Below are 26,008 nucleotides of genomic sequence, written 5' to 3'. Positions count from 1 at the left end.
CGAGTCGATGCTTTTTTCGCACAAATTCAATTTACGCAAATGGAAAACCGCAACGTCCGACCCACGCTAATTAGCATAGAAAACCAATTCTACATTAATTTCCACCGCATCGTATTGAATTTGCTCCACCGCGGGGGTATGTGTTCATTCCACCCCAATCCAACCCGGTGCGGTTTCTATTCATGAGTATTCATTAAAGCTGTAGTGTTGCTCGTATTTTTATCACCACCTGTGTGGCTGCGACCGGCCACATTCGTGCAGTGGTCTACATGCGCCTCTAAGCGCTGTTGTCACGAATCATCCCGTAAATGTCATTCCGATCACCAATCAAGAGAATCGTCACTCACAGAGAACAAATTCCGACTGACAGGGTGGTTAATTATCGTATCACTTTCCACCCCGGCTGTTTGAAACGTTGATAGATGCAATTATCGACAATTTTCCCACTTCGTTCCGATAGCTCGGGAGGAGCAAATGTCACGACCTGTAATCGAAATCGATTCCCAAGCTGTGGCGTTTCGTTTCCGTTGCCGACGTTTTTCTCCTTTAATTGGCTCTATCTCTCTCCTGTAAAGTGCTGCAAGGCTTGTTGCTTTGCCATGGGGACTTCTTTGAAGGGTATCAACCCTGTCGGAGACAAATTCGAGGAAAATTCCAAGCATTCTGTTAGAAGTAGATACTACCGGAATTTCCTACTATGAAGCTTGCTTTAATATTCTCTTTGGTGGGCTTAGGATAATTTTTGCGAGCAAAGGCACGCTAAGGTGCCTCTCTTTGCTCAGTCGGTAAAGACGCAGCATGAACATGATGACCCATGCTGGGTTCGATTCCCTGTCCGGTCTAGTAATTTTTTAAATTGAACCATTTCTCAACTTCCCTGGGTATCGAGTATGATTGTACATGCCTCACAATAATATTTATGGTACAGACTTAGAAAGCTCTCAATTGAAAACTGTAGGAACTGCTCAAAAGAACACTAAATAAGTTAAGGTTGAGGGCTAGCGCATAGTTCCAGTGGGTTCGTAATAAAACCAAAAAAGATAAACCGGTGACGCTGGATCAGATTTTGTGGGGGAGATGGACAATTTTCAATTGAAGTGAATCACTGACATATTAGGAATAGTTAATGAACCCTTTTATGAACCATAACTTTCTCAACACATAAAATTTCCAAGCGAAAACCGACGAACCAGCTAATTCCATTCAACCTTACACTAGTAAACTGCCCAGCTTTAGAAAATATAAATCATCATGCCCTAGACCGGATAGTGAACATTCCAGTTGGGTATGCAAATAAAGTTCGACCGAAATGAATATAAGTGAGTCGTTAGAAGCCGCCTATCCGATAATACTCGAACAACGACAAGTGCACCGGAATCACTATAAGCCATAACAGCAGTGAATCCATTCTATCCGGGCATAGAATGTGTCACAAGTGCAGCTTACATACTGGGGCAGTTCAGAAAAATTGCAGCAACGCACCAGTGCAATAAATCCATATAGCTACCACCTCAACTTTACGAAGCCTTCCTCTTTAACGTATGCATTTGGCCAGAGTGTGTGTACGTATAGTGTGTGCTATTTTTGTCGTTGTCATCGGACGGCGCACACACGCCAAGGACAACATGGGGATGTGAAAAACCTCCCACACCGACATCCCTTATCGCCCCCATACCCCCGTGCAGTGCAGTGTAAGTGAATAATACCGAGTGCAAAAAGGAAGTGAAAGCCGGCTCTTCATTAGCGTGACACAACGACGCAAACCCCAACTAGAGCCGGAAAGCCAAACCAAGAAGTACTTAGAGCGTGTTTGTAGATTATAACGCAGTGTTTCCCCCCCACCGCCACCGATGTCGGCGACGTCGCGTGCCGGGTCACCCGGTTTTCATCTTTCGTTTGCCCCATTAGGCAACCAAAGGAATCCCGATAACATCATGAAGCCGAATAAATTGGATTTGGAGATTAACGAAGATGAAGATGATGCTGCCATCGAAATGGAGGATACAATAGCAGGTTAATGTCTGGGGAACTTTCCCACCCACTACCAAACATATTACTTTGTTTTATAAGGTTTCTTTTCTGCCTGCCAGTCTATTCTTTCTTCTTCAAAATAACAAACTTTAGCTAACGGCACATTGAGGGTTTATCCTGTGTAATGTGCTTGACTTGTTGATTGATAGTTGAGATGATGATTTACTGTGTTCCATTATTTTTATCAGTTTTTCAGAAAAGTTAAATTATACCTTGCAGAAAGGTTCCTTATGGATAATCACAATTGAGCTGAAATTTGGCTATTTTGGATCTCGCGTATTCAATATTTTACATTAAATCATAGCACAAAAATTTCACTTCCAATCGAAATGACCATAGAGGCAAATTTGTAAAGGGTGATACGGTCAAAATTTGGTCAAGGGAAAACGCGTGTAAATCGGTGAAATCGTTTATTTAAAAAATCAAATTAAATTTCTTTTTCAAGTTCAATTAGTATAAAATTCAGGAAAAATATTCAGTTAGGCTTCCGCTTTTCCAAATCCGAATTGCCGGGCCTTACGCTTGACCCCTGCCATCAGATTTTGTACAGCCACCTTGTCCACCTTCTTCGCCGCAGAAAGCCAGTTTGCCTTGAACTGCTGCTCGCCCTTAGCAGTTTGTTTGGTCTTCTTTAGGTTCCGCTTGACAATAGCCCAGTATTTCTCAATTGGGCGGAGCTCTGGCGTGTTGGGAAGGTTCTTGTCCTTGGGAACCACCTGCACGTTGTTGGCGGCGTACCACTCCATGGCCTTTTTACCGTAATGGCAAGATGCCAAATCCGGCCAAAACAGTACGGAACAACCGTGTTTCTTCAGGAAAGGCAGCAGACGTTTATTCAAACACTCTTTCACGTAAATTTCTTGGTTGACAGTCCCGGAAGTTATGAAAATGCTGCTTTTCAAGCCACAGGTACAGATGGCTTGCCAAACCAGATATTTCTTTGCGAACTTTGACAGTTTCATGTGCTTGAAAACATCTGCTACCTTTCCCCTTCCTTTTGCCGTATAAAACTCCTGTCCCGGAAGCTGCTTGTAGTCGGCTTTGACGTAGGTTTCGTCGTCCATTACCACGCAGTCAAACTTCGTCAGCATCGTCGTGTACAGCCTCCGGGATCGCGCTTTGGCCGTCGTATTTTGTTTATCATCGCGATTTGGAGTCACTACCTTCTTGTAAGTCGATAGTCCGGCTCGTTTTTTGGCTCGATGCACGGTTGTAGACGATACACCCAGCTTATTTGCGGCATCTCGGAGAGAGAGGTTAGGGTTTCGCTTGAAACTACCGGCAACTCTCTTTGTCGTCTCAGCGGCTTCCGGTTTTCGATTTCCCCCCGATCCAGACTTCCTGGCTGTCGACAAACGTTCCCCAAACACTTTAATTACATTTGTAACGGTTGATTTGGCAACTTTTAGCGATTTTGCCAACTTTGCGTGCGAGTAGCTTGGATTTTCGCGATGCGCGAGCAAAATTTTGATACGCTGCTCTTCTTGCTTGGACGGCATTTTGACAACTGAAGAGTGAATTCCAAAATCAAAATAGGAGCAACATTCTACACACACACACCTTCAAAATGAGGGGTGTTCAGGTTTTTTAAATGCAAAATTGAAAGAAATACGTCAAGTTAATATTGACCAAATTTTGACCGTATCACCCTTTATACTAAGGTAAACAAAAAGACTTATGAATTCCATAAGAAACACTGGTGATTATGCGACACAAGGTTCTATTCTGGAAATCATAGAATTGCCAAGTCAAAAAAAAAATCATGAACTTATTAAACAAAAAAAAAAAGTTTTGTGAAATGGAGCAGCATGGACTCGAACCGTGAGCGTTCAGATAATTTTGCCCTCACGTCACCAACTCGTAGGCGATAATTGGCGAAGTACGTTGCTGCAACTTGATTGTGACTGGAATAAGTTGCACACAAGTAACCACAATTGCTCAGTGACAAGTGTGCTGCTAGGGAAGTTGCCCTTATGGAATTCAATCAGGAAAGTGTTATGAATCCAAGATTTTCCAGGTTCATAAGTAATACCTTATGGAATTGTTTAACGCTTTTGAATCAATGATGGAAACAATATAGTCTTTCTCTAGTTCTTCAAAGGAACAATTTACACAGTAATTATTATTTTTTGACCATTTTGTGTAAATCACGACGTGTTAAAATGTACATAGCAAAAATGGACATCTAAATATTTGTTGATTATGTTTTGAGGAAAAGATTATGCAAACTACTACAATTCAGAGTTTGTTTTTTTTTAATAGGACGCTTAAAAACCAACAAAAATCAGTGAAAAACAGCTTCTTGTCTTATTTCTTAACTTTTTAAAACAGAATTCTTATAATATTTGCACCCAACACGGTTTTAAAGGTCTTAAAAATCGTTTTCTGATTTAAACCATGACCCACTTACTAATGGAACAAACTCTTTTGCTTATTACAGCACTGGACGTGTTTGGAAGCTTTTGACGTCTATTTATTGACAACAAAAATAACAATAGCAGTGTATTTTTCAGCTCATAAAAAGCGCTTGTTTTGGAGACCATCGCCATGCAAGAGGAGCGTAGGAAAAAAAATCGTTCATAATATCCTGGAAAATCCATCGTGTTCCGCGTCCAAGCTGGCTAAAGTGTTGAATTTTCATAGGCGCGTCTAGTCTAGTCTACACATACACAGCCAGTACTTGAAAGAATCCTGGAAAATGATACATCTATCATTTTTCTTGTCATTATTAATGCCTGCTGCACATCAAGGATGTGAAACAAACAATAAAGCGGCCAGGCCTACTGTGTAGCGTTTAGTTAATTTTTGTGGAAGTGAATGTTTACCATGTCTACTTAATAAGTATAGACAGCGGTTAACATTTAATCCACAGGTAATCAAAGAGCGGGGACATACCGTACCAACCGCTCCGTATGCAGGATTTGAAAATAGGCTATATAAATCGTTGGGAGTGACAGAGCTAAGAAAGTTAATGTACACTCCTTGGTTGTCCGATCTCCTGGAATGGAACACAGGTATTTACCCCTTGTGTTCGAGCGTACAGTCCTCCCTCCGTACAAGCGTGGACGGCACCGCCAACCCACTGCCATCCCTCAATCGATCCAGCCGACCTCAGTCGAAGGACAACAGAGAGCGGTGTGCGGACGTAACCTATACGGAGGGAATGCTGTATTCGCCTAGGTTATAGCGCCCTTGCTCGCTACCATTTTCTTCTAGCGGTTGGGACCTGAGCACTAACTCTTGTCCTAGCCCTATATGGCATATGGTTATAGCGCCATTACTCGCTTTCTGAAAAGAGAAGAAGGGAAGGGAAGGAGAGGAAAAGGACTTGGGAAAAGGAAATGCGGAATTCCTTTCCTCATTAGTATTTGTATCGTTAACTTTTATGAAAATTATATAAATCATTTTTCTTGGTCAGAGGTATTATTACGACATTTGAATAAGATTGTCTTATCATTTGTTATTCAAAATTTAATGCTATAATGATCAACATAGCTTTGGATTATCCAATATATTTCAGAATAAAAAAAAAAAAAAAAAAAAAAAAAAAACACATTTTTTTAGCTGAAATGAGTATTTGCAACCTTGTCATACAGATCTGAAAATTAAATCAGTAGCTTGCTTCTCTGCATCAGACATGCTTAGACGGCTTGGACTGACTCCACAAATCAATGGTTGCTACTCCGTGATTGGCCAGAATCAGTGAAATTGCACAGTGAATGGGGTTAGGAGTGACCGAAAATTCTCATTGTAGGGGAAATGGCTCTAATGTTGGCCTATGGGTTTAAGATTAGGCCCATAGCTAAAAATCTGCTCTTTATCAGTTTTATCTAGATGAACGCGTCATTGGGACGGTACTAATGGATATTTTTGATCGCTATTGAAAATTTAATCGATTGCTGAATTTATGTATGGGCCCAAATTAGGGTCATTTTTGCCGACATTGCATCCATTTCCCCTAAAAGTTTCAGTGACTCCTTATATTAAAGATCAATGATGACGCCGGCCACGTCTTTGCAACCAGGTGGGAGATGGAAAAGAAAGTTAAAGTGACCTTTGTTGTTATGGGGGCCGTGTTTACCTCTGCGTCCTCACAAAGGTCACAGGAGGGAGGTTTTGTTAGTAAGGTGGGGTTCTTTGGACCAGGATACACCTTGATAAGTGATGTGATGATTGCTTTGATACAATCGCAGTTAGATAAATACACGAATGCGGAGCTATGAGAAAACGAACCAATATTATCAACTCTTTATTGTAAAGATGTCTGGGATTGAACCCATGATTTTCTGCTCAGTAAGCAGAGTAAAATCACTATGAACGAAGATCGTTTTTGAATAAACGGATATTGAAATAACGGTTGATTATTTGAAATATACGTATGGTTCAACCAACACTATCAGCGGCGCCGGTGGTGTAGTGGTAAGCGTGATTACCTCTCACCCAAGAAGGCCTGGGTTCAATCCCAGTCGGCGCCGCCGGGATGTTCTGAGGCATAACATCTCTGGCCACGCCGGGAAGTAAAGCCGTTGGTCCCCGGTTCATGAGTTGATGGATCGATAGGTAGGATCCAGGCGTGGTAGCTGCCTCCCTGGCGTCGGTAGCATTGGTGCTCAGCACGGAAAACAAGATCGACGCAATCAAGGAAAAAAAACCTACACTATCACGAAGACGACGGCGATGACGACAACAGTGATTTTGGATCTCACTTTTTGTCTAGGATATAACACCTTTGCCTGTACTGCCGCTTGGAAAGCGAGAAAATAATACTCTTTGCCATTTCGAAGAACCAATATTCCAACACCATTCGAACTTTTACTGGACGATACCCATTTTGCTTCGCGATCGCGAAACACGAAACTAAAAATTCTGTAAATTTGCAAACATTAAAACATTTAGAGATAGGTCTTTGCTCGTCGATTACCTTGCCCGTACTCGAAGGAAAGCCAATGTAAGTAATGTTTATAAATACATAGGCGAGACCAAAACGGCCCCACGTGGCTCCTCGCCGCACTCTCACTACCAGTTCCGGGATTCCACGTGGCAGAATTCACCCCAGGGCGCGTCCTAGACCATCCTACCCTACCTAAGTATATGGCAAAAAAAATATTAAACTGTAACGAACTCACCAATTTAGTTGACTGTCCGTAAACTGGGTTCTTCTGCCGCTCTCAAGATGGCATCCATGTTTCCGTTGGTCGGCTGCTTCCCGATGTGAAAGGGTTCTCAGGCCGAAATTGTTCGCAACGTCACAAATTGTCGGGATGGAAGAGGTCTCGGAAAAGTACTGGCCTTACCTGAGCCATAACCGTTGGTTCCGTTACCACTTCTCGAAAACTAAACTGGGGATTGTTCTTCATTAAATGCACTTCAGAACGGGGAATCACGAGAAAACATCTTGACAGCAAAAACGAACGCGTCCGTTCGCCGGCACAGCCTACTTCCATCCAACAGATTGCCGACTGGACTCGAACCACGAACGTTGTGATTATTAAACCTATACTTTCTCCACTACACTCTCCATGCTTCTGTGAATTTTCATAGGCACGTGCTCAAAACGTACAGGAAAACCTTGACGACGAATCGGAAGCCTCAAAGTAAACCCTGGAGTGGAACTGCCAACCGTCAGCTCTATGGAAAGGTCGTGAGGTCCATCAAAAGTAACCCAGGTATGTCCGATCACGATTTGAGTAAAAAGTATGATGCCGCCCGCAGTACAGTGCAGTGAAAGGCTTACTTGGCCCCAGTAGCCAACCAAATCGATCACTCAAGTAGGATACCCTAGCTAGAATCCGTGCTCGAAAGCTGTATGACAACCTACTGACCAAGTCCGGTTGGTGCATACTTATGGATGATGAAGCCTATTTAAAGGCCGATTTCGGACAGCTTCCAGGATTAAAATTTTACAAGACGAAGGCTCCAAGAGGTGTCCCTGGCAGATTCACATTTGTTTTTACGGATAAATTCGCACGTAAATCCAGAAGCAAATTCTGCCCTTCATCCAGTCACATGATGGTCCGGTGACATTTTGGCCGGATATTGCGAGTTGTCACTACAGTCGGGAAGTATAAGAATGGAACAATGACATCGGAGTCCAGATTTTTTTTCCGAAAACCCGCAATCCACCCAATTGTCCCCAGATCAGGCCCATTGGAAACTACTGAGCAATTAAGATTAGGAAACTTAGGAAAATTGGTGTTGTAAAATCGCCAAAACAGTGGACGAGACTGTTGTGCGCCACTTGATCGGTCGTATTAAGAAAAAAGTTCGAGAATTCCTTTAAAACTGCGACGAATAATTCGTTTCGTATATTTTTCTTAAAATAAAAGGAATAATATGCACTTGAATGAAAACCGTTTTCAAATCCGTTAATTCAAATCCGAATCCGAATGATTTTTTTTTCCAATACTAAGTAGGCCATGCTTTAAAATGTAAAATATTTTGAGTTAAAAATAAAAGTTAGAAAATTTTACCAGAACTTGTTCAGAGTTGGGAGGAAATGCTATACTTATATCAGCATGAAGCTTTAGTGTGATAATTTAATAGCTAGAGAAAGTTCTGATGAGGATAGATTGATAGGTCCGCTAGAGTACGGCAGTGTTAAAGTTGAACAGAAGTTGAAATCGGACGAAGGGCCTTTAATGCCACAATACTAATCAAACGCACAGAATCGCAGTAGGCTGCGCTTGAAAGCTGACGTGTTTTTCTTTTGCTGCGTATTTTTCGTAAGCGTATTAAACACTTTTTTTTGTTCATTTGTGTACTGAAATCTAGTGTCAAGTGTTCATAAAGTTATCATTTAGTGATATATCGTGTTTTGCCTGAGTTTTCCTTGAGTGGCTCGGTTGGCCTTGAACCTAACCTCCAAAATATACGACGCAGCTTCAGTTCCATTGCTCGGTGTCGATTTTCATTGCCTCCCGGGAGCCCGGTTATCCAAGTTCGGATGCTACACTTTCGGCGTGCAGTTCTATTGATAGATCGGTCCGGTTGGTGAATAAGCCCGGGAATGTGTTGATAATGTGTCCGTCGCGAGTTTTGGTGGTGATCCGGTGGCCGACGTTGTCGTGAATCAGCAAATTTTCCGCTTGCAAAAGTGCTCGGCTGCTGGTCTCTCGCCGGTGTTGGAGATTGCGAGCAATATTTTTATTTTTTATTTTATTTTTTATTTTTTACTAGTCTTCGAACTGATCGTACAGACATATATTGCTATTCACTAATCCTATTTCTAAACATTGTCTTAGATATATTAAAATCAAAATGGACAAATACTTCATTAAAACGACGACAACAAACATCAAACGGATGGTTCTGTCCATAAAGAGTACGGTGCACAGGAAGGCGGAGAAAAGCTGCACGCCGGATCGTTCTGGTCAGAATATTTACATTTATATTGCTCAGCAGTACTGAGGAGTCTACCTTGCTCTTCAGGATGTCGAATATAAAAAGCCGCTGCAACAGGATCCTCCTACTAGCCAAGGTCGGTAGATGTATCAAGGCGCAGCGATGCTCATAGGGTGGTAATCGAACTGGATCATTCCACGGAAGTAAACGAAGTGCAAATCGAAGAAAGTTCCTTTGAATACGCTCGATCCGGTTAATCTGAATGACATGACATGGATGCAATGGACAGCAATGAATGACATGGTATGGCGCCCACACCAGCACTCCATATTCAAGTATACTACGTACCAGCGCGCAGTAGAGACTTTTCAAGCAATGAATGTCTTCAAACTGCTGCGTGTTTCGTTTGATGAATCCAAGCACTGCGTACGCCTTGGCGGTCGTTGCAGCTATGTGTTGGGTAAACCTCAGCTTACTGTCAAGTAGTACACCCAAATCTTTAACAGTGCTTACTCTGACGATACTAGTTGTCAACATTCTATAATCGAAAATGGTCGCCATCCTTGTTCGATAGAAAGAAATTACATTACATTTACGGGCATTTACATCCATTCCGTTTAGCCTGCACCAGTGCACAGTGGTCCAGAATGCAGATTTAGGTGGAATGATATGTTTTGAGCCTGAAATTGAAACAAAGTTGTTCCTTATAGTTATGCCCTCATTTTTATGACAATGAATTCTAGAGTGGTTCCTATTATCATTAAAATCATAAATCTAACTTATTTGTTTGAATAAATTAAGGTTTACATTCTTCGGCAAAGTTATAGCTGAGCTAATTTTCAAGCAACTTTGTAGAAAACAACTTTTTTGTATTTTCTTGAATTGAATTAGGGTAGCTCTAAAAAAAACAGTTGTTTTGCTCTAGTTTTCTTATTTCGAATTTCTCAGCAAAGGTATCTTCAAATAACTTTTAAATCTTAAGAAGGCGCAAATTTTTGCCACACAAAGCTTGTCAATATCTTTCGCCGATCAAGAGCTATTGACGTTTTTATACTAAATATAAAAATATTTTCATATGTTAATAACTATCTGGCTAACTGGCTAACTATCGACCCACGATGCAATTCCAACGAGGGGAAATCTTAAACCCCTACCCGGCGTGCGATGTATACCCACGTACCGTTCCAGCGCACTTGCATAACGGGATGGCTGCAACTGCATCATGCGAGGCGTGTGTATGCAGGAATTCGTGTTTTGTACGAAATTGACGCACCCCTTGGAGGAAGACAATGATCCGGCAGACCCCGACATTATCCAGGACTTGACGACTTCTCTACATCAAGGAGAGGCACTCGTTTTTTCTACAAAACTGACACACTCCATAGAGGAAGAAAATAACGAAGATCACGACACTTTGCAGAGCGAAACAAATTCGGAACATGGATCAGGGGTAAATAATTTTGATAATAGTTTTATGAATGACAGGTTACTATCAACTTCTTCACCTAATCTTCAGACCAGTACAGAAATTTTGGTATATTGCCAAAATGTTAACCGCATGAGAAGCGCCGGTAAAATGAATGAAATTAACAAAAATATATTAAGTTCTACTTACTCTGTCATAATGGCTAATGAAACAAGTTGGGATGATAGTGTGAGAAGTGAAGAAGTTTTTGGTAACAATTATAACGTTTATAGAGACGACCGCAATTTTCAATGGTCTGGAAAAAAAATCGGAAGGTGGAGTATTAATAGCGATTTCGACCCAATTGAATTCAGAAATTATTATGGCTACTAAATTTAAAGAATTCGAACATGTATGGGTAAAAGCGCAGGTAGCAGACGAAACACATGTCTTTGCTTCGGTATACTTTCCTCCAAACAATGCTCATAAGGACACGTATGATAAGTTTTTTGGAAAAGCGGAAGAAATTTTGTCTAGTTTACCCCCTGAAGTAAAAGTTCATATATATGGGGACTTTAACCAACGCAATGTTGACTTTATTTCTGATATGGACAATGAAAGCATCTTACTTCCAGTCGTTGGGGAAAATGAAACACTCCATTTCATTTTTGACAAAATTGCAAATTTAGGACTCAATCAAATTAACCATGTGAAAAATCAACAAAATTGTTATTTAGACCTTTTATTAACAAATACTTATGAAGATTTCTGTGTGACTGAATCGTTAAGTCCCATATGGAGAAATGAAATGTTTCACACAGCAATAGAGTATTCTCTATTCGTTCACATAAATGAAAGAACCAACGACTGCGAAATTGATGAAATCTTTGATTACAATTCAGCAAATTATGATAACATTAGAAATAGATTGAACATTGTCGATTGGCAAGCAATATTAAGAACTGCAGGAAATGTTGAATGTGCAGTTGACGTATTCTACAATGTGTTGCTTGAAATAATTCTTGAAGAAGTGCAGTTTGGTACAACAGGGAACTGAAAAATTTAAAAAATCGAAAGCAAAAAGCGCACAAATTTTATAAAAAATATAATAGTGAAGAAACTTTGGCATACTATTTAGACATTTGCGATCAGTTAAATTTGGCCGTGAATATGGCATTTGAGGAGTATAATTTAAAAACTGAACTTGAAATAAAATCTTGTCCTAGAAACTTCTTCAATTATGTGAAAACCAAATTAAAATCTGATAATTTTCCCTCAAAGATGCATTTGGACGATAGGATAGGTGAGAACTCGGATGATATATGCAATTTGTTTGCAAATTTCTTCCAAGAAATATATACTACGTTTTCAGAAGAGGACCGTGACCGTGAATATTTTGAATCATATCCAGAATTTTCAAGTGACATCAGCGTAAGTCAAATCAAGGTTCATGATATCTTAAAGGGTTTAAACAATTTAGATGCATCTAAAGGTCCTGGCCCTGACGGTGTTCCGCCAGTTTTTATGAAAACTTTAGCAATTGAACTTACTGCTCCATTATTTTGGATTTTCAATATGTCACTGGAATCCGGAAACTTCCCTAAAATATGGAAAAACTCGTTTTTAGTGCCTATCTTTAAATCGGGTAAAAAATCCGACATACGTAATTATCGTGGTATAGCTATTATCTCTTGCATTCCGAAACTTTTCGAGGCGATTGTAAATGAAAAACTCTTTCTTCAAATTAAAAACAGAATAACTACTATGCAACATGGCTTCTTTAAAGGCCGTTCAACAACTACGAATTTGCTCGAATTAATTAATTATTCCTTGAATGCAATGGATAACGGAAACCATGTAGAAGTGTTGTATACAGATTTCAGCAAAGCGTTTGATCGAATTGACATACCCATGCTTCTTTTTAAACTTCAAAAAATGGGAATTCATTACGCACTCCTCAAGTGGCTTGAATCATATTTAACTGACCGTCATCAAATAGTAAAATACAAAGGAAAGATATCAAATCCCGTTGATGTCACTTCAGAAGTTCCTCAAGGCTCCCATTCTCTTCGTCAATGACATATCTTTCATTATTAAGAAATTGAAAGTTTTAATAGGGTAAATGTTGGCTTCGGCACCCATTGACTGTTTTCGGCAACCAAAATTTAAACGTTAATTTCACTATGTTTTCCCATCAACGCACTTCCCTGAATTTGTCCAAACGATTGTTTAGCCTTTCAGCTTCAATCTGATTATATTTGAACGATCGAGCAATCCAGTAATGCTACATTTTTCTTCAAATAAAGCATACGCACTACAAAATGAGGTTGATTTCGAGTTGCCTATAATAGAACAGCTGGTTAACACGCAGTTCTAATGGGAAGGTTGCCGAAGAAAAAGAGACTGCCGACAATAGTCACACTCACCTGAGAAGTTTGGAGCGTTGTAAAAACGCTTTCAAAACGTTTTGAAAAATTCTGTCGATTGGAATGGATAGAGAAGCAAGCAGCAGATGAATGTAAACAAACAGACACATCATATATGTGCGTGACGCTGAGAAAATGCTAGTAGAAGTGCAGACGCTGCTTAGATTGACGAGAATACGTAAATTCCCCTATATGCTGACGACATTAAACTTTTTTTGGAAATAAAAGATGCCAAAGACATCATCACATTCAAAGAGGAAATTCAAATATTCCATACTTGGTGTCAAAAAAGCCTGCTACAATTAAATATAAAAAAATGTAACTCCATTACCATTAGTCGAAAACAAAAGCTACCTGATATAACAGTCACTTTAGGAAACCAGATCGTAGAAAAATGTGATAGAGTCAGGGATCTAGGTGTTATTTTGGACTCAAAACTTACTTTCACCGATCATTATAACACAATTATTAACAGAGCTAACAACATGCTTGGTTTCATAAAACGTTTCTGCTATAACTTTCACGATCCGTATACGATAAAAACATTGTACATTGCTTATGTAAGATCGATATTAGAATATTGCAGTATAGTTTGGTCACCTTTTTCAATCACACACGAAGAAAGAATAGAGTCCGTTCAAAAGCAGTTTCTATTGTATGCACTCCGCAAGTTAGGTTGGACTGTATTTCCTCTGCCATCTTACACAGCTCGGTGTATGCTCATAAATATCCAAACATTAAAAGAACGTCGTGAATTTGCTATGATTTCTTTCGTAAACGATATCGTATCACATCGAATTGATTCAATAGAACTATTGTCATCCTTAAATTTATATACACCATCTAGGCATTTACGAAACAGAAATATATTTGCTACAAATCGTCATCGTACGAATTATGCCAAATTTGGACCCTTGAACCAAATGATGGATACATATAATAAGCACTGCGATAACATTGACTTTACAATGACAAAAACTAAATTAAAGCAATATTTTAATTCGTCGCATAACGTCAACTAGAAGTAATGTTTTAACTTTTTCTTAAGACATATTATAAAAAATATAAACAAAGACAAAATTGTAAAAATAGCACTTAAGACAACAATTGTAAAACGGTCTACACTGATTGACGACAAATAAATAAATAAAATAAATAAATATCATAGGCACTGCGATCAGTTAGGTAGGAAAATATCCAGCGAGTCAACCAGGCGGGTAGGCCCATTCTGTCCAATTTGTCCACCGCCCAAGAACGCGGCACTCTATCAAACGCTTTAGAGAATTTGATATAGATGGCATCGATTTGTTGTCTCATTTCCAGTGCGTTGACCAACGAGGAAACATATGACATCAGGTTGGTAGTGGTAGAGCGTTTTTACACGAATCCGTGCTGGAATTCGGAAACAATATGATGAACGTGTGGATAAAACGAATCGAAGACGAGGCTTTCAAAAATCTTTGGCAAGCAGCTCAAAATTGATATGCCACGGTAGTTCTCTACGTTGTGGATACTACCAGCTTTATGTATGGGAGTAATGGCAGCAGTTTTCCAAGCACTCGGAAAAACGCCTTCCGCCATGGAACGATTAAAAAGAATTGTAGCGGGAACGGAAAGCGAAACGGCGCAGTTCTTGATAAACAGTGGTGAAAGACGATCTGGTCCGGCGCCTTTGGATTCGTCTATCCCTAGGAGTTTGCTCAGCACATTTTCCGGTGAAAAGTCGAGAAGCGCTACGTTCAAATCATACCGAGGCAAACTGTCCAAGTACACTTCAGACAGAGGTGATCGGTTATTACTTAGCACACCCGAAAGAATGACGAGAACAAATTTGCCGAATCAAGCGGGGTTTCGGCCGTAAACTCGTTATAAACAACATGCTGAGATACTGCATCCGTTCGCCTTCGACTTCTCATGAACGACCAAAACGATTTTTTGATGTTTTCTTCCGTGCGATGAGTGTAGCTGCTGAAGCCCTGAAGCATCGCGCAAGCAAAGAGTTATAATCACTCTCCAATACACAAAATATGAAAGATGTCTCGTTCTGCTGTTCCTGGGGAAAGCACTAGCATGGTAATGCAAGAAAATTTGTGTTCGTTAAAGGAAGTCTAACGACAAAGGTGCATCACGAAATGAGATGCAAAGCTTAGAGAAAATCAAAATTACGGAACCCATCGATTGGAGGATCAAATTAACAAGGTGAGACCAGTCCAAATACATTTTACAATAAAAAAAACATAAACTAAATTCGTGCCAGGAAGAATATTTTCGAACCTGGAAGCGTGTATGTAGGGTAGAGAACTACTTCGGCCTAATCGCCCATTTTGGGCCTATGGAGCAGAAAACTTCAAATAGATCCATGATTTCAGTGTTAACAAGTATGCGTTTAGTACGATACTTTTGTTAATAATCTACCGAACGAAGTCAATGAGATCGCGTGATATGAAGGTTTGCACACATTATTTCCAAAACCAAAAGAATCGCTCCGACCGAATCAATTTTTATCTTCATCCGATAGGCCGAGGTGAATTCATTGCCATTTCAATGGCGTTTCAATGCGTTAGGCCGAGTTTAGAATCCGTATGCCGAGTTTGGCGTCAAGAAGCAGTGTTAGACTTTTGACAATATCTCAACGATTGGTTTCTTTTTATCAAATCTTATGGTACGTACGAAAAGGTAAATAAATTTGGAAGCCATCAGTAATAATAACATTCCGTTTGGTGCTAAGCTGCGCTAGATTAAGAAAGACTAAGTGCGGGTTGTGCTTAATAGGCCTGAAATGGGGTAGTTAACCCTATTACCAATATTCATTTGATAATGGTGATGCATACATGCGGGGCTTATTGTAAGTGAGAGTAACCTCGGAATGGGCGTGACTCTCCAGACATTCTGAAATGGGTTGCTGGGTCTGCAATAGAGGTATCACTTTCTAACTCCCGGACTAAAGCTGACTACAATGACCATAAATGCAACATTGTAGAGAGATTTCTTCCATAATAACACTGCCGGCCAGGGGGGTTAGAGGGAGAACACACACACACACACACAATACAAATCAAACGCACACTCCTTTACCTACGTCATACATTGATGGATGAGGCCATACCTTAACCGTCGCAAGGTAACAGTACATGAGGTTTCGAAAGTGTCCTATTTGGGTCCTACCGAAACTGATTCTGAGGTCAGATCCATCTCTTAATCCATGGAATGATGTATTTTTACTTCTGGAAGAAAAAGCATTCATTTTAGACATCGCACGAATATTCAGAAGTTCCGAGATTCACCTTTCTGACCATAAGACTGATGCAAAATATAAAAATTTTCACTCATCAGTGCTCAAACGGTTCCAAATTGGGCCCTGATTAGCATCTCAAAATTTGAACTCATTTAGTAAAATACTGACATGGCACAAACCATTTGAAGTTTATATGGAAATTACTATGGAGAAACCATAATTTTGGTTCATATCGATCTCAAAATTCACTAGTTGACTCTACTTTAGAAAATGATAACTAAGCTTGTTGAACATTTTCTCAGCTACAACATTGTTGAAGACTACTTTTCAATCAAATGTAAGGAACAAAAATTATTAAGGATTCAAGTCACTGATGTCTTATGATTATGCTCAATCAACTGTTCAGCAGGCAACATTGGTGTTTATGGCGCGTAGAATAGAGGACAAAAATCATGGCTTCTATGTCACACTGGGCCTCCCTTAGCTCAGTCGGTAAAAGCGCAGCTACAAAGCAAGACCATACTGGAGGTGGCTGGGTTCGATTCCCGGTTCGGTTTAGGAACTTTTCGGGTTGGAAAATTTCTCAACTTCCCTGGGCATAGAAGTATGATTGGACTTGCCACACAATCATATCAATGCAAAAATGGTACAGGCATCGAAAGCTCTCAATTAACAACTGTGGAAGTGCATCTAGAAGACTAAGCTGAGAGCACGCAATAAGCTAATATGCGATATGCAATAAGCTTGAATTGCGAAGAAGAAGAAGAATGTCACACTGCACACTTTCTCGCCTTCCCTGGACATAGAGTATCATTGTGCTTGCCACACAATATACAAATTCATGCATTGGTATTCCCAAGTAGCATTTCTTGTTTTATTGCACTCTATTAGAGGTTTTTGAGATCATTTTTATAAAACCGCCAATAAAATTAATAGCTCCAGCACAACCTTTTGATCACCGCTATAAGATCGTCTTCCAGCTAAGTGGACCACTCTTGATAAGGTTTATAAAGCATGTTTGAGAATCACAATAAAGCTGTCTTAAAACTTTTTGCCAGAAAGCCCCATACACTACAAAAGGTTTTCATAGCCTCTTTAAGAGTAATATTGTATCCAAGCAGTTTTATTACGCTTTGGTGAAAATCAGTTATAAATCCAATTTAATTTTTATCGCTTCAAAGCAACCACCGTAAATTGGCTTGTTGTTGTTCTGTTCTGCTGAAACTTTTTTTTTTCATATGGAAATCTTTAGTGGTAAAAATAGGTTTGAGTGTTGGTGGCAGGATCACCATGCAATCAATTTTGTTTCATGGCGACATTAGTGAAAATCTTAGAGAAAATATATGACTTTTTAGAAGTTCCAAAAAATAACCGCTTGAAATTTTATCGTTTATATTGGCTTTGACTATATGTTTTCGTATTACTTCTACGTGAAGTCAACGATTTACATAGTTGAAGATGCTAATTTCAAATAACAGACTGTAGTGGTAATTTTTATACGATAGATGGAGTAGATGAAAGCATAGAGTTGATAGTTCCGTTAGAGTACGGCAGTGTGAAGATTGCATATAGATATTAGAATAGCGAGCTAGGACAACTTTTAAGGAAGGTACAAATCGGTTTTTTCATCTCTCTTTACCAAACTCCCCCTTTGGAGAGGAATGTTGAGGGGTGTTTCAACAATATCTTAGAAATTTGAAGCTAAACCCAGTATGTTTCTTCACAAAAGTTATTTATTTTATGCATTTGCATAAGAGAAAAATATAACATTAAATTTCCAGAAACAGAAAGAGAAACCCATATTTTCGACATTTTTTTCTTTAACTCCATATAACTTGGAACCAGTAGACTGTGGAAATTTTACGTCTTTAAAAGAGCTGTTCATTTTGTCAAGATAATCAACTTTCCGCAAGACATCAAGTCTCCAAAATGTCAGAGAAATAAGCTAAATTGTGGCACCATCTTTGCGGAAGAGTTTTGAACTATTTTTTTATGTCAATAGATAGTCCTTATTATGATGATAAATTTTGCCCAAGACACCAAGTCGCGGAAATGCTTCGTTTCGGAGTTATTAATTTTGCTCCCCTAGGTTGCATTCCTGGCCCAGTGTGCATTGGATGAAAGCAGACCAGAAAAGCATAATTCAGACATAACATTTGATAACGGCACAAAAGTATTTGTAAACAAACTTTCTAAGGCCCTTCACACGCGAACCAAAGTACGCCCACACAAACCAATACCACTTTCGCAAAGGAGATAGTTTCCCCTATCCGATGATGTTTTTGGTTTGCGTGGGCGTACTTTGGTTCGCGTGCAAAGGGCCTTAGAAAGTTTGTTTACAAATGCTTTTGTGCCGTTATCAAATGTTATGCCTGAATTCATGATTTTATTACGAGCACTATTTTCTTTTTACAAGAGCAGTTCATTTTTTTATTTGAGGGCAAATGTAGGGGAAATGTCTCTATGTTGGCCTATGGATCTAAGATTGGGCCCATCACTAAAAATCTGCTATTTATCAATTTTATCTAGTTGAATGCGTTATTGGGACGTTACTAATTGACATTTTTGGTTGCTTTGTATTGAAAATTTAGTCGATTGCTAAATTTATGTATGGGCCCAAATTAGGGATACTTAGGCCGACATTACCTTCATTTCCCCTATATTCCTATTCTAAGGGGGGGAAACGGATGAATTTAACAAACATTTGGAAATGTTTTGAATGGTACATTAACCATTATGAAAAGTTATGCGTGATTTCAATTTTTTTGTCCTAGAACTATCACCATTCCATGTATTTGGACCAAGATTCGACAGTGTCACCCCATGTATATGCGAGCGAGAACGGAAGAATTATACAGATTGCTGACGTTTTTCTTACGCACACTCAGTGTTCGGAAAAACTCAAAAACTAATATCTCATGCATGAGTTTATGCGCCTACTACGTCGCGTATACGAAATTTTTTCATGCTCATGCTAACAATTTTGTTGATTTTCTTTGCGCTCCGCTTGGAAGTACCGGAAAGTTTTGATTCTTTTCTGTTGTAAAAATAAACCGCCTATTTACACTTCTGACAAGTTGCAACTGAATGCTTATAATTGTTTTAAAATAACTGTTTCATGGCCAACTAGTTTTATTGCGCTTACTTATATAGACGCATTTCGCGCCAAATCGAATCAAAGCTGGCAACACCCTCTCAGATTTCAATAAAAACTTTCTGGATGTGTGGACCTTGACTAAATATGCCACTTTGTATACTTAGTTTTTCCAAAATTTATCTAGACTAACATTTGAGAAGGGCCAAACTTTTTCTGCCGATTTTTTTCAAAATAATATTATGGAAAAATGACAACTCCAACAAAAATATGTTGTTTGGATGACTTTTAGGAAATTGACCAAATTTAGTTTTGTGTGAAAATGGCAAAAAAAAAATCAGTTCAGACATGAAAAAGTTTTTGTAAGAAAAACTTTTTTTCCTTAAAAGTGCCCATCTCGCGATGTATCGACGGTTGGTAGTAAACGTAATTACCTATCATGAGGCAAAGTTTCATCCAAATCAAACATGGCCATTTTTTTTTAAATCGACTTTAAATTTTAAAAATCGATTTTTTTCAGTGTAGATCTGAAATGAAATTTTTCCAGTATTTTTTTTTTCGGTAACTTGAACAATTTCCTAAAAGTCATCCATACAACACATTTTTGTAGGAGTTGTCATTTTTCCATAATATTTTTTTGAAAAAGAAATCGGCAGAAAAAGTTTGGCCCTTCTCAAATGTTAGTCTAGATAAATTTTGGAAAAACTAATTATGCAAAGTGGCATATTTAGTCACGTTCCACACATCCAGGAACTTTCATTGAACTCTGAGAGGGTGCTGCCAGCTCCAAATACAATGTGGCGCGAAATGCGTCTATAGCAATATAAGGATTTATTTTTGGGTTTTATAAAGGCAATTCATATCGCTTTTTTTATACTTCAAAGCAATCATAAAACCTTTAATAAGTGAAAATAGCATAAGCATCAGTTGGTTTTTTTTATAAGCTTTATAGGGGTTTTGTAGATAGCTATAAAATGTTCCATGACTTGCATTGTATATGACCGTCATAAAGCTGTAGGTAAGGGTTGCAGCTGCAATAAAACCTTTATCAATTTTGAATATAGCCAAGCAGCTCTAGATTTGTTACTTGGGAAAGTAGCTGCAAAGATTATAGTACTTAGGAAAAAAACCTTGGGACTTTTCTAACAACTGACCCTTGAAAAAACAATTGCGATATTAGGATTCTGTCTTGAATAGAATTAAATGTTTTTAGCAATCTGAATTAAATCTTATGATCGAGTTGGCATATTTCCACCGACTCGGACTTTGACTCCTGAATCCGCGAAATTCCCTCGGACTCCTGGCGAAAACTGGATGATGTTTTTAGGTGAAAACGTCACGTAGAATGCGTCGTAACTGTCCCATATGTATTATTGGCGAAAATGAGTTATCCATAGGAATAAATTGTAAATAAGCAATATTTTACAACACCTCAAGTTGAGTAAATATCGTGAACAATAGCAACACAAGATTGTCCCATCCACAAAAGGCCAGTTTCTATTTTTAAATGTGCTGTATTCGTTCGATGAACATGTTTCAAACTGCATTTTGGTTAATAATGATGAATAAAATAGAAATAAAATGATATCATTGCTGAGATCCAGAGCCCACGTTGAGCTCACGGACCGCACGTTGGGCAGCGCTGCATTAGATGCATTTTTGTAATGCAATTTAATTACAGATCAAACAGTTTTTTTTTCCAACAAAGTCAAACATTTAAAATTAAATCAGTTAATGTGATTTATTTCCAAACCTCTTAGTCGCTTGGGGCCAATCCAAGAGCTGCGTGACGCTATTTACGATGGCACTGCTACTGCAGCGAATGTAGTCTTTCGCTCCATTGACGTCGTACTCAATGTGCAGTGAGATTTCATTACCGCTACAGCACGGTTCCCAGTTGACACTTATGTAGCCGTAAAGTTTGGTTAATTAAGAACGTAATTGATTTACAGAGTTGGCAGTATGCCAGCTGTTTTCGACCATAGTGAAATGGGTGACAAATTTCTCACTTCCAGATTTTAGTCCAAAATAAAGGACATATAAAGAACGATGTTTATTCTCGGTGACCCCAGGGGATAACAAGTTTTCTATCACTCTGATTGGAAGCACAATTTTCCATCCATATTTGATAAATCAATCTAAGAAATCTGCGCGATAACTTTTCCCGGTCGGTAGGTTTCCATTCGGATGCATCGAGAAGCAGCAAGGCTAACTTCTACCTCAACAGGTATATTCTTCTGACATTTATCATCCCGTGCAATAAGGCGAGAATGAGGTACAGAGCAGACAGACCGAAAAACACAACCAAGGAAAAGACTCTTCGGAAATGAAACTTCTACCGCACGGCATGGTTCAGCAGGGTGTGGGTGGGAAATAAATCAAACTGTATGGAAAGAAAATTACGTGTGCTACTCACAGATGAAACGAAACGTGTGAGATTTTTCGGTGCGGTTGTTGCAAGCGAGAGAAAGTTTTATATTCGAAATACAATTGCTTCGAGAAATGATGGTAAAAGTGCTCCCCTAGGAGAGATGTATTCACGTGATTACTGGGGGTGTGGTGTGGAAAGCTATGAGGAAGGCACATAAAAAAGTGAAAGATGGCAATTCACTTCTGTCGAGCCTTTCGATGGGCCTGTTAACATGATACCCATTTTCGAGAGCCTTGCATGGAAGAAGTCGAATCATAAAAAAAAATGCTGGGGAGTCTCTCCATTATCAAGAATCAGATGTTATTTATTCATTTATTCTAGCTGTTTTGAGAAGAGTAGCCTTATGCCAAAGTGCGAGTCGAGGGTTTCTTTTTGTTTTACGAAAAAGTTTTTTGTTTTGCAAAGAATACTGATAGCCTTATAGAAAAAAAAAAAACAGAGTTGTCTTGATCAAGAGAATGTGGTCCTGCCAAAATGCAAATTCATATACAGGGTGACTCGTGGGGTGCGACACATCTAAATCTAAATTTAAGATCATCAAAAAATCTCACTATAACGAATCAATATTCGAAAAATCTTTTTTCATCTCTTTTGCTTCTAAATCCATCTACTAGCATCGCGCTCCACCATTTTGCAAGAAATCCTCAAAATCTTCATCAATCTTCCTTTTATCTAATAAGTGTGCGCGAATTTCACAACAGCAAAGCAAAACTATTCCTGCATCTAAGATAGAGTCACTCACCTCGGGGTAACTGGTAATGCGTGTTACACCCGAAAGGAAGTGAATAATTTATTTTACATTGCCGAGCAACACTACCACTTTTTGCTCGGGCACTCGCGAATATTACCAAAACCCACCAGAGAGTAAGCATTGCTTGGCTACTATGATCAATCTTTGTTTACTAACCACTCTATTCGATTGGCACCCCAGGCATACTCTTGGATGGATTTGATCAGGTTCTAACCGTTTAATGTTTTATAAAAGTTCATTCATGATTGCTTATGAATACCCGAGCAAAATGAGACACTTTGAATCAGTAAAAAAAATAATTGCTCAATAACTCGGTAAGGAATGATTTTTCGACCTACCTTGCCATACAAGTTTTGCTGCAAATGTGGTCTACTTTCATCTCCTTTCGGGCGTAACACGAATAACCAGTCACCCTGTATATATATATAAAGTATGAAGTTCTGCTTCGCATATTTCAAAAACGAAAATCTAAACATTTCGACTGCAAGAATCAGATAAGATTTTTTTCTTAAAATACGCCAGTGCGTAGGCACTTGTGCAATCAATCTGGAATCAAATCGCAAGCTTCATCCACAGATTGGATTCTCAGAATACAAATTTAGTTGAGCTGATAATTCAATAACACTAAATCATGTGGATGCCTTCCAACCCTGATCACAATAAAACAGTTATGCTTGCTGCAATCTACTGGAATGATCCCTAATTGACATTTATTGAACTCACAAGTATCTCCTCTCGCTTCTGGTTTGCCTTCAACAAAGTGAAGCAATTCACAACCCGAATGGAAACACCTGTTTCGAGCGTATTCATGCTATCCTTTAGAAGCGCTCACTTTCAATGGCTGCTAATGTAGATAAGGATGTTACTAAAGCAATTTTCATTGATTCCCTTGAGTAGAACCGGATGTAGTGGGTGGAATAATCTGCTCTATGATCTAAACTTCCATGCTACATAGTTCAATGCATACAGACGTAGGGTAAACGGGTATAATACGCCCTCCTTAAGGAAAAAAACGGCTATATAAGGTCCTCATCTAGCATTCAAAATGGCACACGAATCAAGGAATGTGTTTGCAGCTGAATTATTAACGAAAAAGAAAGTCGATGAAGAGAATCGATGATAGTCACTTACACCCTTTTCCTTCTAACCCCCACTAATATTATTTTTTATTTAACATCTTTTAAAAACAAAATGCTTTTTATTTTATTACTGATTTGCGACACTTGACAGTTGTCAAACTTGCATAGTAGAGTTTTCCTATTGAGTAATTTGATTGCCCATCAGTTTTGCATTTATATTGATCCTGGATTTGTAGAAATGCAAAGGGGGCGTTTTGCCCCGGTGGGTCGTTTTATACTCTCCTACCCTACATCGAACGTGAAGACAGGTTCACTAGCATGCAATGCTCGTATTTATCTACCTTGGCTCGAGAGCAAAGCAACCAGAACCATCTTTCCAAGACGCCTGCTCCAATTGATGACACAAGCATTTCCCATCATCTTCGTCATTTGCCACTTCCCTTGGCAATCGACTACACTGCAGACACTGATTGACAAGCTAGTCAAAATGAATGACAGGTAGCAAACAAACATACGTATACACACTTACATAGCTACGCACGAGTAGGTTTACATGAAACAGTTTTGAGAAACGAATCGTTCGCGTCCGCCCAGCACTTATTGGCACGGTTCCGATACGTTGGAATTCGAAGAGAAGAGCAGTACCTACGTATTCAAAAGCTAATATGATTGATTAATATTTTCATGGAACTCCGATTGCAAGACATGGAAACTCTAGAACCAGATTTATTTGCCACTTCTCTTCGACAACAATGTGGCAGTTCTCGGTACTTCTGTCGCAGTGCTTGCATACCGGAGTGCGTACTAGATTACAAGTTAAGACTTTTCCAAGATTCGCTGGCTCGACTGGAAGCCAATGGGGTAGAGCTCTACTTCGTCGTAATCGCCTATTTTGGTCATATCGAGTAGAAAAAAATAATTTATACCAATGAATTCACAGAGCACAAATCAATAAAACTTTTGGTTCGATACTTTAGTTCAAAAGCTACAACACAAAGTATGCATATTTTCACCCATTGTTCTCGAAAACAAAAGAAGCACTCCACACAGCCTGCTCGTAAATCACATTAAGTGCAGGTACTCAGCGATGAGTCAATTTGCCTCATGTTTTCCAGGTTTTTCCAAGTTTGTCCAGGAAAAAATCCCGAACAATAGAATAGTAAAGATTAGATTTACTCAATCTATTGATACTATTCCTAGAATGAGTAAAATGTTCGTCAATTTTCCTTATTTCCCGGCAGATTTTTTAAGTTTTTCATAGAAAAACATGAATTTACTTAGATCTTTTGGCAATTAAAGGGTGATACGGTCAAAATTTGGTCAATATCAACTTGACGTATTTCTTTCAATTTTGCATTTAAAAAACCTGAACACCCCTCATTTTGAAGGTGTGTGTGTGTAGAATGTTGCTCCTATTTTGATTTTGGAATTCACTCTTCAGTTGTCAAAATGCCGTCCAAGCAAGAAGAGCAGCGTATCAAAATTTTGCTCGCGCATCGCGAAAATCCGAGCTACTCGCACGCAAAGTTGGCAAAATCGCTAAAAGTTGCCAAATCAACCGTTACAAATGTAATTAAAGTGTTTGGGGAACGTTTGTCGACAGCCAGGAAGTCTGGATCGGGGGGAAATCGAAAACCGGAAGCCACTGAGACGACAAAGAGAGTTGCCGGTAGTTTCAAGCGAAACCCTAACCTCTCTCTCCGAGATGCCGCAAATAAGCTGGGTGTATCGTCTACAACCGTGCATCGAGCCAAAAAACGAGCCGGACTATCGACTTACAAGAAGGTAGTGACTCCAAATCGCGATGATAAACAAAATACGACGGCCAAAGCTCGATCCCGGAGGCTGTACACGACGATGCTGACGAAGTTTGACTGCGTGGTAATGGACGACGAAACCTACGTCAAAGCCGACTACAAGCAGCTTCCGGGACAGGAGTTTTATACGGCAAAAGGAAGGGGAAAGGTAGCAGATGTTTTCAAGCACATGAAACTGTCAAAGTTCGCTAAGAAATATCTGGTTTGGCAAGCCATCTGTACCTGTGGCTTGAAAAGCAGCATTTTCATAGCTTCCGGGACTGTCAACCAAGAAATTTACGTGAAAGAGTGTTTGAATAAACGTCTGCTGCCTTTCCTGAAGAAACACGGTTGTTCCGTACTGTTTTGGCCGGATTTGGCATCTTGCCATTGCGGTAAAAAGGCCATGGAGTGGTACG

The 26,008-nt window shown here is 39.3% G+C and overlaps 1 protein-coding gene across 4 annotated transcripts in view; it reads left to right on the top strand.

Moving 5' to 3' along the window:
- The window catches only part of Adcy2 (adenylate cyclase type 2 Ac76E), a 196,995-nt gene that overhangs the window by 81,742 nt on the left and 89,245 nt on the right, over window positions 1–26,008 (top strand). Inside the window, exon 2 of one of the 4 annotated variants that reach the window (XM_065222880.1) lies at window positions 1,697–2,013. The exons of 2 other annotated variants lie outside the window; for them this stretch is intronic. In XM_065222880.1, the coding sequence (XP_065078952.1) occupies window positions 1,851–2,013 (163 nt within the window). In that variant the 5' untranslated portion in view covers window positions 1,697–1,850. Of the gene's footprint in view, window positions 1–1,218; window positions 2,014–26,008 lie in introns of all 4 variants that reach the window. One more of the 4 variants, XM_065222878.1, reaches the window with a different exon arrangement.

This window comes from Ochlerotatus camptorhynchus, unplaced genomic scaffold, assembly GCF_037179485.1.
Source record: "Ochlerotatus camptorhynchus isolate MF236.1 unplaced genomic scaffold, CSIRO-AGI_Acam_v1.1 ptg000180l, whole genome shotgun sequence".
NCBI lineage: Eukaryota > Metazoa > Arthropoda > Insecta > Diptera > Culicidae > Ochlerotatus > Ochlerotatus camptorhynchus.
The sequence above is the reverse complement of the archived record's forward strand: the minus strand, read 5'-3'. Positions and strand labels throughout refer to the sequence as shown.